Raw genomic sequence first — 16,312 nt, forward strand, 5'->3', positions numbered from 1 at the left:
TTTTGCACAATAAATGGGCCAAGGAAACAAACTGAAATGCATATATATGTATGTGTATATGGCTACAAGAATATTGAATGGGTTTTACCCGTGACATTGAAACGACTGTTGGTGTGCTTAGTCATGTAGACGGCAAAGACAGCAAAATTAGAATTTTGTCTATAGTGTATCGAATCTGTATCTGTATCAGAAGACAATGTGAACAATCTTCAATTAACCATTACCAGTTGTACGACAAGGCCGCTACAAGCGAATTCTAAGCAATTTCTTGAATATCGCAGACCGTTGATTTTGCTACCTCTTACAAAAGGTAAGTGACGGCGGAAATTAATCAACAGTTATGTTTTGGCATTTGCTGCTATTGCCGCAGGACATTTTCGATACCTAAAAGATATATTTATTTTGTTCGTTTTTTGTTTTGTTTTTCATACACTATGCAAATTAATTTAGTTAAAACGATTGTGTTGATAAGTAGCCTGATAATCGTGCAAATCGATGGCATACAAGGTGATGAAGGATATTTTCGATACCATCAAAGTGAATGTCATCCATTATTGTGGATTCTTTATTTACAGATGCCGATGGCAAACGTATTGTTAGCAATTATGAGCGTATCAAGAAGCTTTATCCACAGCTCTCGTCTAGTGAATCATCGCAATGGCGTTACGCTGACAAGGATCAGAAGCATCCGTGCAAGCGCGACTGTGTCGAGCAACAGCCCATGACCTGCTATTACTATATGGTGGTTCACTACGATGACACTATGACTGCTACATGCAAGCGCTATCTCCAATCCAAATATCGGTTCAAGGTGAATGGCAAGGATTATATCGATAGTTTTAAGCTGGCGGAACTGGAGACGCGTAATAATGATTGCAAATACGCCGACGGTATCGAGTCCCAGATCATGGTTGTCAATGGTCATCTGCCGGGTAATTCCATTGAAGTGTGCTACGGCGACACCATCGTAGCGGACGTTATCAACAGTATGCACGAGACGACGACTATACATTGGCATGGCATCCATCAGCGCTCGACGCCACACATGGACGGTGTACCACACGTCACTCAGTACCCCATTGAAGCCGGCCAGGCGTTCCGCTATCGCTTTGAGGTGGACCATGGCGGCACCAATTGGTGGCACAGCCATACCGAACACCAGCGCGCTTTTGGACTAGCAGGTGCGTTGATTGTGCGTCAACCGCTTAAGCTGAATCCCCATGCCCATCTCTACGACTTTGATGAATCCGAGCATGTGATCATGATACAGGATTGGGTGCATAATTTCGACGAGAGCGTCGCCGAGAATATACTAATTAACGGACGCGGACGCAACTTGAAGAAGAACAGCAAGGTGAAGCCTACGCTTTATGCAACATTTGGAGTTATTCGTGGTGGTCGCTATCGCTTCCGTGTCATTTTTAACGGTAAGTTGTCAAATATAACTTCTAGGTGTTTGGAGATATTTAAAATTAGGAATTGCCAGTTTTTTTTTGTACTACATACATTTTTTTTTTAATTAATAATTTTGATAAAATTCGGCTTTATGAAATGCCTTCGCAATTACTCATAGCAACATTCCACTGTTTCGATCAAAACTTAACGAAACGCGCCGTTACATCCAGTTCAGAGACACGAATATATACACGCCGTTTACAACACTGAAACATGCACGCTTGCTAATCCTAGTGTAGAATTTCAATTAAATAATGATTAAATAATAGTATTTGAAATCTTTAGAAATTACGATAGAATAATATTAATGGTAATATATTTGCAGGCGTGTCAAACTGCCCGATTAGCCTGAGCATCGACAATCACGATCTGGTGGTTATTGCGAGCGATGGCAACGATATTGAGCCTGTCGAGGTGCAGAAAATTATGTTCCATGGCGCTGAACGCTTTGATTTTGTGTTGCACGCCAATCAGGATGTGGCGAACTATTGGCTACGGGTCAAGGGCTATAGCTTCTGTGCCAAGAATCAGCTACATCAGGAGGCGGTGCTGCACTACCAGAACGCCAATACGCAAGCCCTGGACACAAGCACATTAAGCTATGCTTACGATGCGCCTGGCATTATGCTCAATGAGTTAGGTGACGATACGGGTGGCAATAGTGCCGAGAGCATATCGCTGGTAAGCTTGAATGCACAGCATGTGCAGCCAGCGCTTAATCCAAGTCACACTTATTACACGAGCATGAATGCGCTCGAGCTGCGCGGCGAGGGCTTTCGTTTCCAGATGGACGACATCACCTTCAGCATGCCGAAGATGTCGCTACTGCAGACTCGCAATCTGGGCATTGGTCAGTTCTTCTGCAATAGTTCGCAGCAGGCGGCGCTTGGCTTCAATTGCAAGAGCCGTCACTGCAAGTGCTCCAATGTCATCCAAGTGCCGGCCAACAAGAATGTGGAGTTTGTCATTTCTAGCAAATCTAATACGGCACATCCCATCCATCTGCATGGCTACACATTCCGGGTGGTCGGGATGGGTGTGCTCGGCGAGCAGCGCATTGGGCAGATAGAAGAGATCGATCGGCGAACACCACTGCCACGTCGCGGCCGTGGCGCTCCGCTTAAGGATTCTGTACAGGTGCCAGCCTTTGGTTATACCATCATCCACTTTAACACGGATAGTCCGGGCTATTGGATCTTCCATTGCCACATTTCACCGCACTCGGAGAGCGGAATGGCAGCTGTTTTACGCGTTGGCGAGGATGTCGAAATGAAAATGTGTCCCGTTAGCAATTGCGGTCTTTGTAGTTCAGTGGCGTAATAAAACTTAAACCAAACTTTATTAATATAACATTTAATATATCTATCTACCTGTCACAATAAACCGTTACAACGCTAGCCCATGTCGTTAGTCAGTGTTGAACAATCTCACATTATAAGTTCATCTTGCCGTTTGACACGTGCACTAGTTATCGTTTCTCGATAACCACAAAATGTAAACAAACAGCTAATATCTGTCTATAAGCGCATTATGTCTTCCACAAAAAATGGCAACAAAAAAGCAATCGAAACCGATTCAGATGAGGAGGACGAAGCACAAATGCGTTTGTTTTTACAGGCTGCCGATCACACGCTGCTCACTAATGATATGTATAAGACACAATTAGCTACAACTACGACGAGTTCCGTTGAAGCGCCGTCAGTTGCCTTACCCACACCAGATTTGCCTAAAAGTGAGCGCTACCTGGCAGATCAAGATGCAGCACCTGCTAGTGATCTGCAAATCAGTAAAGAAATGCAAACACATCTATGGGGCAAACTAAGCGCGATTATACAAAATCAAATTGAATACTGTGTGAGTGAGCAGCCTGTAAACAGATCACAGGAAAAGGAGAAAGGCTGGGTTAGCCAAGTCAGATTGGTGGCTAATGCCGATTGCTATGTCGTTGACGACATAGAGCTGACAGCGAGCCCACAGAAGAAGCCCAATATAAGGAGACGACTGTTGGAAGGCGACGAGAACCAAGCGATTACAGCTGCTGCTCTGGCTTCCGTTGTCGTCGATGGCGACTCAATACTCAGCGGGCGGGATATGGAAAGCTGGTTACCGCGCAAGCCACGCAAAGATAAACTTTTTGAATACAGAGCCAGTGATGCACTGGGCCACAAGCTGCACGCTATTGAACCCACGAATGAGTTCACCAAACAGCGGCGCAAGAACAACTGGAATGAGGTAAAGATTGGCCAAAGATTTCGCAACAAAAAGACAAAAGTTTAGCTTTGATAAAATTGTTATTGTTATTAAGAAAACCAGAAACTACTTTAGAGCACATTCTGCTGCTATTCTCCAATGAAACAGGAATGGAACCGGCTATATAAATAAATTCAATCAATATTCACAATTCATTTACAATTTAAAATACAAAATGTGATTATTTAATTAACATTGTTAAAAATTAAAAAGTTGTCATACATGAACATTCATAATTCATATATTTTTATTGTTTATTTGTTAACATTTCATATTCCTGAGTTTCCTTTCCTTCGTTTTTCACAACTCTCTTTTTTTAAATAGGTTTTATCTACTATTGTTTCTCAGTTTAGAAATTCTACATATATATATATATATATATATATATATATATATATATATATATTTAAACATATACGGTGTTAAGCTGGCCTAGATGCTAATTATTTTTCATTTAGAAAGATTCTAACTAAATTCAATTATAAACATTTACATGCTGTTTATATCGTTTATCGTTCATATTTTGACTTGTTATTTAAGTATTTTTCTATCTATGAAAACATTGAGTGTAGAAATATATAGGGTATTTAAATTTCGGCACTTTGAGGCTATTCTAATGGATGCTAGTGGAACTTTCCTGCTTCAGCCATGCTGTATGGCACTCTTCTCATCCTAACTGTTCCGATTTAAGCCTATAGCATAATATCTACTGTGACTAAATTGCTGTTTTAGGTATCAAAATTGTTTTGATAATTCGTTGTGCTGGCCATCGTATTGCTGTTGTTGCTCATTTGACCATCGAGCAGGCCGTATAGGGCATTGCTGTTTAGCATCTGTTGTTGGCCGCTGCTCACGTTGCTTAGCGAGATGCTGGAGTTGGTGCTGCCGCCGAGCTCTTGCAGCATTTCGCCAACGATGTTACCCATGCTGTTGCTGCCAGTGGCGCTGCTGCCACCATCATCGCCTGGCTGCATTTCGAGTATGTTAAGAAAATCATGTCCATTGAAATCGTGCTGGTTCTGCTGTTGTTGGAGTTGAAGTTGTTGCTGTTGCTTCTGCATGCTGCTTTGACTCTCCTTCATCAGCTTGTCGTATTCCTGAAGCACGCTGGTGAATTCACCGATCTCGACGCGATTTCGCGATATCACCTTATGCTTGTAGTAGTTGTGGACCTGGGTGAGCGAGGTGCCCGTCATACTAAAGTAGGCCCGCTCGAGCGGCAGCAACTGCAGCATCGTTGACTTCTCCAGCTTATCGTCGATGTCATAGAAGCTGCGATATTCTGTGATAAAGCTGCGCATAAATTCCTCGGCCGCATCCGTCAGTAGCATGATCGCCGTCTCAGAGCAGTCCGTGAAGCCCGCCAGACGGAGCAGGCCGCACATGACTTTTCGCATCGCATGCCTGCACGTGTTGCTGGAGATCTCTGGATATGGTTGCGGATCACCACGTGAATACGCCGTATCCACAGTAGGTATAAACCAAATGGGTTTCTGAAACTTCTGCTCGCTGACCAAATCGGCGGCATTCTCTGGTGGAAAGTCCACTTCGGGTATCATTTGGCAGGGATTGAGCAGATAATTTGAGGTACCCTTCAAACATTATACAACATGATTAACATATGTATATTCAAATATTCTAATTGGCTTACGTTTTTGTTCGAATACGTGTCGATGAGGGATTGCAACACTTCGGTTTGTTTCATAACTTCGATGGTTTGCGTGACCAGTGAACTCTTCAGCTCAATTTTGTCGCTATAGAAAAAGATCTATTATGTTAAGTCACAGGACGGTAGGCTTCGCTGCACTCACTGTTTATCCACTGCCAACAAATCGCCGCGTTGCCGTAACTCATCCAGTTTCGGCTTTTTGGCGGTCGTCGGCACGTATTTGTCCGACGCGAACGTCCCGCACTCCTCCTCAATGGCGCCCCAGTGTTCGGTTTGCATACTATTTACGCTACCTTAGTTTTTAGATTTAGTTTATAAACAATTGCCGCTGTGCTGTCAAACGTCAGAATTGGCAGTTATCGATAGTCAGCTGTGACTGGTCAGTGCGCGTACGTGGCAACGCTTGCTGCATACGTTACAGTTGTTTCAATAATATATATATACAAATTTTATTACCAATTTCTGTTGATTACAATTGACAAGCTTGCATTTTTGTTTTTTTTATAAAGAATGCATGTCCATGTGTAAGTTGAAGGACAACATGATGACAAGTTGATTGCATTTAATCGCTGGCGCCCTTGACAATTGGCAGCGCCGCTATGCGGTCGGCCCGTGGCAAGTGGCAACGCCGTTTAGATGGCAAACAGGGGCAATATGTAATATTGCCTTGTATTATTTGTTTTCTATTTAGACTATTTATTACTTAGATAAATTGTAAGTTGAAACAAGGAACAAACTGAAAACTAAATTCCACAAAGACGCTGACAACGCCTAGGTTTATACGCGCCGGCACACAGCGCCAATATGCATCAACAGCACATGGATCTCCATGCCCCAGTGGACCTAAACAAGGTAAGTGGAACACAGATAATAACTTATCAGCTGAGCTAAACCAATTTGTGTAACTCTTATAGTCCCTGGACGAAATGACGCCGGAGGAGCGAATGCGGTAAGCCGACATACCAACGTTTTCTAATAACTGGATACTCCGATAGCATGGTTCAAGGTACACTCAGCTAAATTTGCATACTTTACGTGGTTTCTTTGTTTTTAGCGCCGAGCACCAGTTAATGGTTGAGAAGCATAAGGGCCACGATGCCATGCACTCGGAAATGGTTATCATATTGTTTATGACATTGGTCATTGCCCAAATCATATTGGTCGAGTGGAAGAAGCGTCACTACAGATCCTATGCATTTGTCACACTGCTGGCCATGTGGCTAATACCGCTTATTATCTCGTGCACGTTCCTCTGGGTACGTTTTATTGTCATTTGGCTTATATTCACGTGCATTACGGCTCTCGTCATGCGTCGGGCCACAACAAAACCAATACAGGGCACAACGCCCAGGTGAGCGAGAGAGAGATAGATAATTTCATTGATTTTTGTACTAACTTCGGTTCCATTGACAGGCTCGTCTATAAATGGTTTTACTTTATCTACAAGCTAAGCTATGGCCTGGGCATCATTGGCTATCTGGTCATAATGGCCGCCTTTCTTGGCATGAACTATATATTTTCACAGCCGCCCCATATCTGGATGGATGTGGGTCTTATGTTCTGTTTCTATGGCCTCTATATTGGCGTACTGGGCCGCGATATATCCGAGATATGTTCAGATAAAATGGCAGCAGCCATTGGTGTAAGTTGACTGATGTGTATTCGAGTGCTTATCTCTCATATGCATATGTATATATTAACTATATAAATTTGTATTGCAGTACTATACGCCTCAGGGCATGCCCACACGACATCTAGATCAGAATGTATGTGCTGTATGTGGCAATCAGTTGCTGGTCTCTGAAAAAGAAGAGGGCGTCATCGAGAACACCTATAAGCTGTCGTGCAATCATGTGTTCCATGAGTTCTGCATACGAGGCTGGTGCATTGTAGGCAAGAAGCAAACGTGTCCTTACTGCAAGGAGAAAGTCGATTTACAGAAAATGTTTCGCAATCCGTAAGCGGCCCTTAATATTTGTATTATATGATTGTACTATATGTTATACCAATTGCAGTTGGGAGAAACCACATGTACTCTATGGCAGGCTGCTGGATTGGATTCGATGGTTGGTCGCATGGCAGCCGCTCATATTCTTCATAGTACAAGGCATCAACTGGATGCTGGGCCTCGAGTAGGCGAGCAAGAGTAACTGTCCAATTGCGTCTAGTCAAGCACATAAATTGCCTAACACACACACTGTGCTTTACACTAACAAACCAACCAACCAACCACAAACAAGACCAACTATTGCAAGAAACCAAAAAAAAAATCCAAAACAATTATAAAAATGAAGTGCACAGCTAAATCCAAGCGAATGAGCAGCATTGGCTGGAGCAGTTCATCTATGGCTTCCTTCAATTCCTTCAAAGCTTGGTTCCACGTCCCCCCTAATTGAATTTTTTGTTGCACATCTTCAGTTTCAGTTCTGTCACGTTAAGGTCCATAGTTGAAGCAGAGACCATGCATCTATCTACATATATATTTCCATTTATTCACTATTTTAAGCTGTATAACGATTAACTGGTATTTTAGATATATATACATATATATATGAGTACATATATAAATATATATGTATATATACTTTGACAGCGTGTATCTATATGAGCATATATATATATGTATATATATATATATATATATATATATCTGTATATATATATATATGTTGTCTGTGGTGTGAATGTTTGTATTACGTCTGCGTATTATGCGTTTTTTGCACTGGATATTGAATTTAATGATCTATATAAACGTAATGAAAACATTGAGTGGATTCTAAGAAAAACAAAATTGTTATTGTCTTTCCTTTGCATTTATGTTAAGCGAACGAAAACAACAACCCCATGAAACTGGTTTTTATTGATTTTATGCGACGACATAAAGCTAGAAAATGAAATGAAGATATATATATAGAATATGTGCTTTGAATACCTTTTTGATACTGACTGCTCTAGGCACATACCCTGTAAAAAGGAAAGGATAGAAAACTACATTTTTCTTCTCTTCAAATTGTATAGCTTCATAGAAGACGAAAATTTAAGCTATATAGAGTCGATATATGTTTATAGATGATTCCTTCATAAATTTTCAATGTAGAAGGCAACAGTTTAAGCTATTTAGACAAAATATATGTATCTATATTTGTCTTTTTTAATCATTATATGAGTAAATATACCCTGTAAAAAGGAATATATTTGCCTCTGCTGCAAATCTTTGAGCCCGGCTTAAGCTTGAGCCAGGCGAAGACGGTATGATGTGTACTTTGATATTTTTCTTTTATAAGAAGCGTTTCAGTTGACATATACCCTGTAAAAATAATATTTTTGGGACCTTTTCAAATATTTTTGCTTTGTATAAGGCTAAAGCCTATGCTATTTAGAGCAGGCTTATGCTTACGCAGTTTTTTCTTATGAGGTATTTGATTACACATATACCCTGTAAAATAAAATCCTTTTTTCTCTTCTTCACTCTATATGTCGGCAGTCATATGCTTATATATTTGTCTTCTATAAGTTATCAATGTAAATTTATATGTAGAGGTTTCACGGGAAATATACCCAGTAATATATCTGTATTTATATTTATTTATATTATATATCTATATAATGGGCTTCTCGTGTACTTTTATGTGAAGGGTTCGAGTAGACTGAGGAAGCACTTAAGATCTCTTGGTTCCTGCCACGAAACCCTTCTGTTTTGGAAACCTTGTTTACTCCCAAGTTGGTTACGCCCCGACCACAACGGCGAATGCCGCCTTCTGCATAAAGTTTAATCAATAAATTATGCGCCAGTACCGCATATATATATAATGCAATGACAAATTGCACGCTTCAGCCAATTATGCGAATCATTTTGCACGAAATGGCAAAGAAGGGCGGAGTTCAGCAGCTTCAGGCGGACATCAGCAGCGATGAGGAGTTCGAAAAGTTTTTGCAGCGACCCGGATTGTTGGGTAAAGCAGAGTTACCAAAGCAGAAAACCAACATAAGTATTCTCCATTTGCAGTGCTCGATATATATTCGGAGTGGTGTGGTCCATGCTTGGGCATGGTGGGAAGTCTGCGTAAGATCAAACTCGAGCTGGGTGGCGATAATTTGCAGCTGGCAATCGTAAGTCGCTTGTAAATTTGAGGTTAAGTTGCAAAGTGAGGTTAGACTCGAAACTAATGTGCTTATCTCGACGAAAATAGTGCAAAGCGGGTTCGATTTCGTATCTGGAGCGGTTTAACAAGAAAAGCGAACCCACCTGGATGTTTGTTGCCGTAAGTACGAATGTCGAAATTATTTTTGTATACCCTGCACCCAATGAAAATTGTAATTTAATTATTCTTATTAAGCTGCATGTAACAAGCAGGGGGGGGGGCGTGACAGACTTTGTATATAGCGTAAATATTCTTGTTCAGCCGAGAGTTCCATAGATTACAACTACAGCTCCACGCTGGTATCTCTAAGGTGTCTGCTAGTCGGATACTCCCTCTCAACTTGCTTGCATCTTTGCTTTATATTCAATTAGAATGGAAAGGCGATTAACATCATGTTTGGCACCGATGTGCCCAAGCTGGTGTCCATGATCACACGAGAGCTGCAGTCGACCATCGCTCGGGAGCCCCATCAAACCTACGAAATAACCGAACTGCAGCCGATCGAGCTCGAACAGTTGCGCATTCGGAACGAGGCGCTCGAGCAGGCGGCCAAAATCGAGCTGGAGGAGTGCCGAAGGAAGCGCATCGAGTACTTGAGATATGTTACGGACATGATTATGGAGAATCTGCCAGATATTGGCATAACGGTATTTGGTCCTCAAGTGAATCGAGATATGTTCAAGAAGCTCTCCGAGCCGGCCGATCCATTGAAGATCCAATGCAAAGACCGCAAAGTCTTCACAATCACCGAGAGCGATTTCAACACTGTTAACTTCGCAGCCGAGAACCCATTGCCTCGGGAAGTTATCCAACACTTGTACGACAAGGAGCTGCTGATGTGCTTCTGGAAGGTGGACGAAACGCTCGGCACTCCGCCCGCCATATTGCAGCAGTATGCCAACGAGCTGACCAAGAACATCGTCAAGCCACCCGATGAGTTCAATGAGGAGGAGACCGTTCTGCCTCCGCTAATAACAGACCTCGAAATAACGGTACAGGTCAAAGTTGAAGGTACGAGCTCCTCTTAGCACTGCTTCCGTACACTCTAGAACTTGAAGAGCTCTCGAACTATGCGCATCAATAACGTTTTGCCTCAGTTGCCGTTCGGCAGCTCCGATGTGCCTGCCTGTGGAGCTAGAGAAGTTCATTTTACACAGAACCCCAAAGCCAGCAGCATCGCACAAAATTTCAAAATGGGTTTAAATTTTCAGCTGAAACGAAGCCGGAAGACCAATCGGAGGAGCAGGAGTTGGAGGATGATTTGCAGTTTAAGACTATACAAATCCCACCGATATGGGTGGCCAGTGATCACAGAACACATGCAGCTCTCATCTACACATATTTCCGCGGACAGACTGCAAGTTTCTTGCCCGCCGACCCAGTCCCAGAAGCTCCCCACATCATCATGACTTTCGATGCGTACAAGAAGAAGGACTTGATCAACTTGGTCAATGCCTGCAGGGAGGATGTGCCACTCTATGGCTTCTTCTCCAGCGATAATCCGGAGGTTGCCGTTTTCATAGCCAACTCCGTGGACAAGTACAACACCAAGCCCTATGTGCCGTATGTGGAAGAACTCTTGCAGCTAATCTACATCGATACAAAATTGTGTTCTTCTGTCTCTTGAAGCACCGATAAAATTGTGTTGAAAGTGAACAAGGGACCGGGTCCGACAATCGCGCTGCTCATGGAATACGGACCGAGCTATGTTAGTCCCAACTCTGTGGTTGGACATAAGGAGGCTGCCAAGTTCTTTCCACCTAGCTACAAATCCGCACTGCAGGAGGAGGCCGAGCTGCATGCGGTCAAAGCCGAGAAGCCTAAAAAACGTAAAAAGGTGTCCAACTATTCCTATACTTGGTCATATATATATATATATGTGTATTATACAACTCTTTCATTCATATTCGTGCAGAACAAGAAGGGCGCCGATGCCGAGGAATCTGAACAGCCGGGTGCCAATGCCCAGGACAATCAACTGGAGGCGGATGAGGCGGCCAAAGTGTCACCCGAGGAGGGCGCCTCCACGACAAGCAGCGGCGAGGACAGCTGCGAAAGTCGCCCAGCGACTGCCGACGGCAATAATCTGCCTGCTGATGGGCCGCAACCCTAGATCACCTTCAATTCTGGACATCTTGCTCTGCGTATACTACATGGCATACAATGCCATGCTCTTGCTGTCTGTCGTCCTGCTGAAACGATGCTAATTTTAACTTAAATTTCACAGTGGTGAATGCATTTATAACATTTTACATTAGCTAATAAAATAACAGTTTAGCTAAGAATCCGATATATCTAATATATATACAGTTATATATAACTTATATAAAAATTAAGTCGATTGCTTCTTGTACTTTGGTATGAGGGGTCGCCTTTGGTAGCTGCCCTCGAGGTATTGCCAGATGCGTTTGCGCGCCTTCAGGGTGCGCGCCTTTTCCTCCTGCTCCTCGTGCAGAATCTGCTGGCAATCGGCAAGCAGGGATTCCAGCGCCAGCTTGTCAGCGGGAGGAGTCTGCTGCTTGCTGTCGCTCTTCGACTTGGCAACTGCTTCGTCGATTTGCTGAAAGTCTATGTCCAGATCGGGTCCCCAGACCGAATCGTTCTCGCATCTCTCTACTGCCTCGTCGATTTCATTTGGGTCGATGTCGGAGCCCCAGTCAAGCTTGTCGTTAGCCACGTTGCCCATGCGGCACGTTTGACGCAGCTTGGCCAAACGGGAAGTGGACTGGACGGTTATTGGCCCAGCTTTCGCTTGCTCCTCGTCCAGCCAGCAGCAGCCCTGAAGCGTCACCTGGGGCATTAGGTAGCCAAAGGCGCTCTTCATGCTGCGCTGATAGTCATCCTTGATATAACCTAGGGACTTCAGATGTTCCGCCAGTGCCTTGAACCACGCAATTGAACGATGCGAGCCCCTGCCAAAGTGCTCATGGCTGCGGCACTCGCTGCTGATGGACTTGCTGCGTGAGCCGCGCAGCGCCAGTATGAGCTTGCCCAGGCCCAACCGACCGTTCAGATCCCGCAGCATGCCCAGCAGCAAACGGGACTCGCTACTCACGTCCAGCGGTGTGTCGTCCACATGAACTGTCGGCTTGGCCTGCATGGCCTTGCGGCAATTGTCGCAGCAATTGGAGCGCCGCTTCAGCGAGGCCAACGTCGCTCGATCATCAAAGTAGTTGAGTATATATTGGCGTCTGCATTGACTGATCTGTGTATACTCTAGCATGGCCTGGGCCAGATGCTGCAGCTCCTCGCTGCGCTGCGCCGTCACGGGTTGGCTGTGCTGCAATCGTCGGTGGATCGCGGCATCTGCCTCGCCGTAGAAGAGCACGCATTTGGCTGGCAGGCCATCTCTGCCGGCACGTCCTATCTCCTGATAGTAGCGCTCCATGTCGCTGGGAGCCCCATAGTGTACAACCAGGCGGACATTGGGCTTGTCAATGCCCATGCCAAAGGCTGTGGTCGCCGCCATAATGTGCACCTCATCGCTGGCAAAGTCCTGCTGATTGCGACGCTTCACCTCGAGCGGCAGCTTGCTGTGATAGCTATGACAGCGTTTGCCCCGGCTGGACAGCTCCTGTGCCATGTGCTCCGTGTCGCGTATCGTATTGCTGTAGATGATAACGGCGCCTGCCGCCTCGGCGGCCCAGTTCAAATATTGCTGCAGATCGGACCACAGATTCGAGCTACGCATACGAACGGTCAGCTCCAGATTAGGTCGATCCAGGTTGCTGCAAAACACCAGAGGCCTGCGCAACTGCAACTGCTCGCAGATATCTAGGCGCACTCGCCGCGTTGCCGTTCCAGTTAGCGCCAGAAGACGTACCTTGGGCACAGCCAAGCGCAGCTGATTGAGCTGGCGGTAAGCTGGACGGAACTCGTGGCCCCACTTGGAGATGCAATGTGCCTCATCGATGGCAATCAGCGCCAGATTGTGGCCCAGATCACGCAGCAATTTGAGGCCATTGCCACGGGTTATGTACTCCGGCGTAGCGTAGACCAATTTAAATTGAAGCGCCAGGACGCGTTCCTTGATAGCTCGATCCTCTTGCGCAGTGCCCAGCAGGCAGGCGCATGGACCGGTCTTGGATCTCTCGTTCAGTGCGTTCACTTGATCCTCCATCAGAGCAATCAGCGGCGATATGACTACAACTACCTTATTTAAGAAAAAGGCGGGAAACTGATAACTCAACGATTTGCCATAGCCGGTGGCTATAACTGCGCACACGTCCCCGCCACGGGGCTGGATTATCAAGGCACGTATTATCTTCCATTGGAGCGGCTTGAACGTATTCAGGCCGAAGTATTGTCGCAGACAGTTGATGTATTTCTTCGGCTTGGGCAGCATAAAATACAATTTTTAAATGTTTAGCCAGGTAAATCTAATTGGAGTGCAACTACAACACCGCGCATTAGAGATGAGCGTTTGGTGAGCACGTGCGGCTAATAAAAAGTGAGCTACCTATCTTTTAAGTTGCCTCTCTAATTCCTACATGTTTGTTACATGTGTTCGTGCACCTGTTACACCATATCAGGGCATATTTATAGTACGATATCGTATACAAAGTGCATTGCTGTAAGCAAGTGCACACTTATCGATAATTCGTCAGTAATAGCGAAGGTACAACACTCAACACTCGCGACATCTGGCGGCAAAAGGAAAATAGATTATTAACTATGTCGATAAGTGATAACGATAGTTGTATGTAAATAAAAGATATGCAAAACGCGACGGTCAGCTGATATTTATGCCATCCCTAGACTCAGTGTAAACAACAAAAACATATACATATATATTCAGTTTTTATTGTTATTAAACAAACAGACAAACAAGCGAAACGATGGCAAAATTAGGTGAAGCTAAAATACCAATAACAGAATTCCTCGACGCATACAGACGCCAACCATGCCTCTACAATTCATTGTTGGACACCTATAAGAATCGTGGGGCCCGCGAAGACGCATACGAAGCGATAATTAGAACATTAAAAATACCGCAATTGACAGTACTTGACATCAAATTGAAAATTAAAAGCGTACGCACCGTTTACACAAAGGAATTACGTATATTAATGCGGGAAAAGGAGCTGGGCCGATGCTATGAACCAAAATTATTTTGGTTCAAGCGCGCAGATGCATTTTTGCGCGCCGTTTCGTTATCGCATTACAAACGCGTAAGTTGTCCTAAAATATTGATATGAATATTATATAAATATACAATCTCTTTGACAGACTAAGAACAAAGATTCAGATGTACCCATCAAAAAGGAAATACCACAGAAATTGCTGCTCAATGCCGCCAGCCAAATAGTTGAAGATGCAGTGCAACAGCAGCAAGATGACCACCATGAGGATGAGCTGGAATCGATTGGCCAAATGGATGATGCATATCATACCGATGTGGATGAGCATGTTAAAACGACTATGAGCACAGGCACTAATACCAATATACTACCAAATGCAAGCAGTCAAACGGATGATCTGCAAAGCGTCTGTTCTTCTACACGTACGCCGCCCAATAAAAGTGAGCTCATCATCGATGACTCCCAGCTTAGTATTATGGAACAGCAGCAACAGCAGCAGCAACTACAACAACAGCAGCAGCACCAACAGCAACAACAACAGCAAACATTGCCTCGTAAGTTAAAGTATATGACTTATGGGCAAAACCATCAACAGCAGCCCCAGAGATTAGCAACGCCTTTTCCATCGCCTTCGCCATCGCAGCACTTGGAATTAGCAACAAATGGAAATCCAAACTTGAGTTTTACTGGCGGCGATGATGATCTATACGCCTTTGGCCAAAGTATTGCATCGCAGTTGAGATCAATAGTCGATCCATACGCACGTTCCGTGGCCAAGCTGCGCATACAGCAAGTTCTCTTTGAGGCAGAGACTGGACAGAGTAGCGAAACAGTCAGTACGACGCATTTGCATAACTTTTAGCACTACAACAATAAGTAGGCCATAAATCATATTTAAATCTGTACATAGACATATATTATACTACTATTTATTGTAATTGCATTTAGGATTGTTATCAATATATTTAACATATATTTTTTATTTTTAAGTATATTTAGTTTCCTATATATTAATAAGCAATTCAAGCCAAATATATTTCAATTAGATTATAAACTATAAGTGCATATTTACATATGGATGGAAAAACATTAAAATTTTTTGTTTGCTCTTGAAATTGAAAACATTTAATTCAAACAGTTTTTTGAACACAATTTTTAATTTTTACTGGTCTGAGTTTTGTTTGCAAAATTTAAAGAAACAAAATAAATACTCGAATTTATGGCTGAATTATTTATTAAAAATATACAAGAGTAGGCTCCGATTTTATTGACTGTAAATCAAAAATAATTTCGGCTAAAACAAATTTGCGCTCGTTGTAGCAAAAGGATTATGTTATTATATCGCATTGTTAATCGATAAGTATTTAAGCATTTCTACCATATTGTGCAGCCCTCAGTTCGCTCAAATACAGTGTTGCATAGTCTAGTCCTTTTTTGGGTGAATGAGCGAACTGAGAAGAACGGAACCAAGTGGGCCACATTCAAATAATTATATAAAAATGTTGTAAGTTTTTTTTTTTTGGCTATTAATTATGTGTCAATTTTATTTTATTTTTACACAATCAAAATTGTAATAACTATATATATTTACTTAAGCTTTAGGTGCCGACTTAAATTAACCATTCTGCTCTATGCCATGCTGACATGTAACGAGAATAGAAATTGCGCATAAATCCAGCAACTAGCACTTGTATCGTTTTTTTTTTTTTTTTGGA

General features: G+C 43.3%; 8 protein-coding genes across 9 annotated transcripts; 6 read left to right on the forward strand and 2 right to left on the reverse strand.

Annotated features, from left to right (window-relative positions):
* The first annotated feature begins 409 nt into the window (after positions 1 to 409).
* On the forward strand, positions 410 to 2,869 carry LOC111596722 (laccase-1). The gene is made up of 3 exons (XM_023311051.2): positions 410 to 507; positions 576 to 1,427; positions 1,781 to 2,869. Exons 1-3 carry the CDS (start codon positions 435 to 437, stop codon positions 2,773 to 2,775), a joined length of 1,920 nt encoding a protein of 639 aa, XP_023166819.1. The 5' UTR covers positions 410 to 434; the 3' UTR covers positions 2,776 to 2,869.
* Positions 2,870 to 2,910: 41 nt separating this feature from the next.
* LOC111596723 lies at positions 2,911 to 3,823 on the forward strand. Its single transcript, XM_023311052.2, has 2 exons — positions 2,911 to 3,687; positions 3,761 to 3,823. The coding sequence occupies exons 1-2, from the start codon at positions 2,986 to 2,988 to the stop codon at positions 3,806 to 3,808; spliced, it is 750 nt and encodes a 249-aa protein (XP_023166820.2). The 5' UTR covers positions 2,911 to 2,985; the 3' UTR covers positions 3,809 to 3,823.
* A 359-nt stretch (positions 3,824 to 4,182) lies between these two features.
* Positions 4,183 to 5,733, reverse strand: LOC111596718. Its single transcript, XM_023311040.2, has 3 exons — positions 5,517 to 5,733; positions 5,357 to 5,459; positions 4,183 to 5,297 (listed from the first exon to the last, which is right to left on the reverse strand). The coding sequence occupies exons 1-3, from the start codon at positions 5,651 to 5,653 to the stop codon at positions 4,434 to 4,436; spliced, it is 1,104 nt and encodes a 367-aa protein (XP_023166808.1). The 5' UTR covers positions 5,654 to 5,733; the 3' UTR covers positions 4,183 to 4,433.
* A 95-nt stretch (positions 5,734 to 5,828) lies between these two features.
* On the forward strand, positions 5,829 to 7,960 carry LOC111596719 (RING finger protein 121). 2 transcript variants are annotated; one of them, XM_023311042.2, is made up of 7 exons: positions 5,829 to 5,898; positions 6,082 to 6,226; positions 6,289 to 6,323; positions 6,429 to 6,725; positions 6,788 to 7,016; positions 7,096 to 7,331; positions 7,390 to 7,960. In XM_023311042.2, exons 2-7 carry the CDS (start codon positions 6,179 to 6,181, stop codon positions 7,508 to 7,510), a joined length of 966 nt encoding a protein of 321 aa, XP_023166810.1. In that variant the 5' UTR covers positions 5,829 to 5,898; positions 6,082 to 6,178; the 3' UTR covers positions 7,511 to 7,960. The 2 variants fall into 2 exon arrangements, with proteins under 2 accessions (XP_023166810.1, XP_023166809.1); XM_023311041.2 differs by lacking the exon at positions 5,829 to 5,898 and having other exon boundaries at positions 5,980 to 6,226.
* Positions 7,961 to 9,022: 1,062 nt separating this feature from the next.
* LOC111596730 (thioredoxin domain-containing protein 3-like) lies at positions 9,023 to 10,711 on the forward strand. Its single transcript, XM_023311062.2, has 4 exons — positions 9,023 to 9,327; positions 9,381 to 9,484; positions 9,565 to 9,636; positions 9,888 to 10,711. Exons 1-4 carry the CDS (start codon positions 9,189 to 9,191, stop codon positions 10,542 to 10,544), a joined length of 972 nt encoding a protein of 323 aa, XP_023166830.2. The 5' UTR covers positions 9,023 to 9,188; the 3' UTR covers positions 10,545 to 10,711.
* On the forward strand, positions 10,587 to 11,717 carry LOC111596738. Its single transcript, XM_023311069.2, has 4 exons — positions 10,587 to 10,601; positions 10,655 to 11,079; positions 11,146 to 11,353; positions 11,432 to 11,717. Exons 1-4 carry the CDS (start codon positions 10,587 to 10,589, stop codon positions 11,627 to 11,629), a joined length of 846 nt encoding a protein of 281 aa, XP_023166837.1. The 3' UTR covers positions 11,630 to 11,717.
* A 131-nt stretch (positions 11,718 to 11,848) lies between these two features.
* On the reverse strand, positions 11,849 to 13,861 carry LOC111596737 (Werner syndrome ATP-dependent helicase-like). Its single transcript, XM_023311068.2, has one exon. The coding sequence runs from the start codon at positions 13,859 to 13,861 to the stop codon at positions 11,849 to 11,851; it is 2,013 nt and encodes a 670-aa protein (XP_023166836.1).
* Positions 13,862 to 14,206: 345 nt separating this feature from the next.
* On the forward strand, positions 14,207 to 15,503 carry LOC111596729 (PH domain-containing protein DDB_G0275795). Its single transcript, XM_023311061.2, has 2 exons — positions 14,207 to 14,687; positions 14,746 to 15,503. The coding sequence occupies exons 1-2, from the start codon at positions 14,355 to 14,357 to the stop codon at positions 15,457 to 15,459; spliced, it is 1,047 nt and encodes a 348-aa protein (XP_023166829.2). The 5' UTR covers positions 14,207 to 14,354; the 3' UTR covers positions 15,460 to 15,503.
* Positions 15,504 to 16,312: the final 809 nt, after the last annotated feature.

The sequence above is a fragment of the Drosophila hydei genome, unplaced genomic scaffold (genome assembly GCF_003285905.1).
Source record: "Drosophila hydei strain 15085-1641.00,03,60 unplaced genomic scaffold, DhydRS2 tig00000237-arrow-arrow-pilon, whole genome shotgun sequence".
In the NCBI taxonomy this organism is placed as follows: domain Eukaryota; kingdom Metazoa; phylum Arthropoda; class Insecta; order Diptera; family Drosophilidae; genus Drosophila; species Drosophila hydei.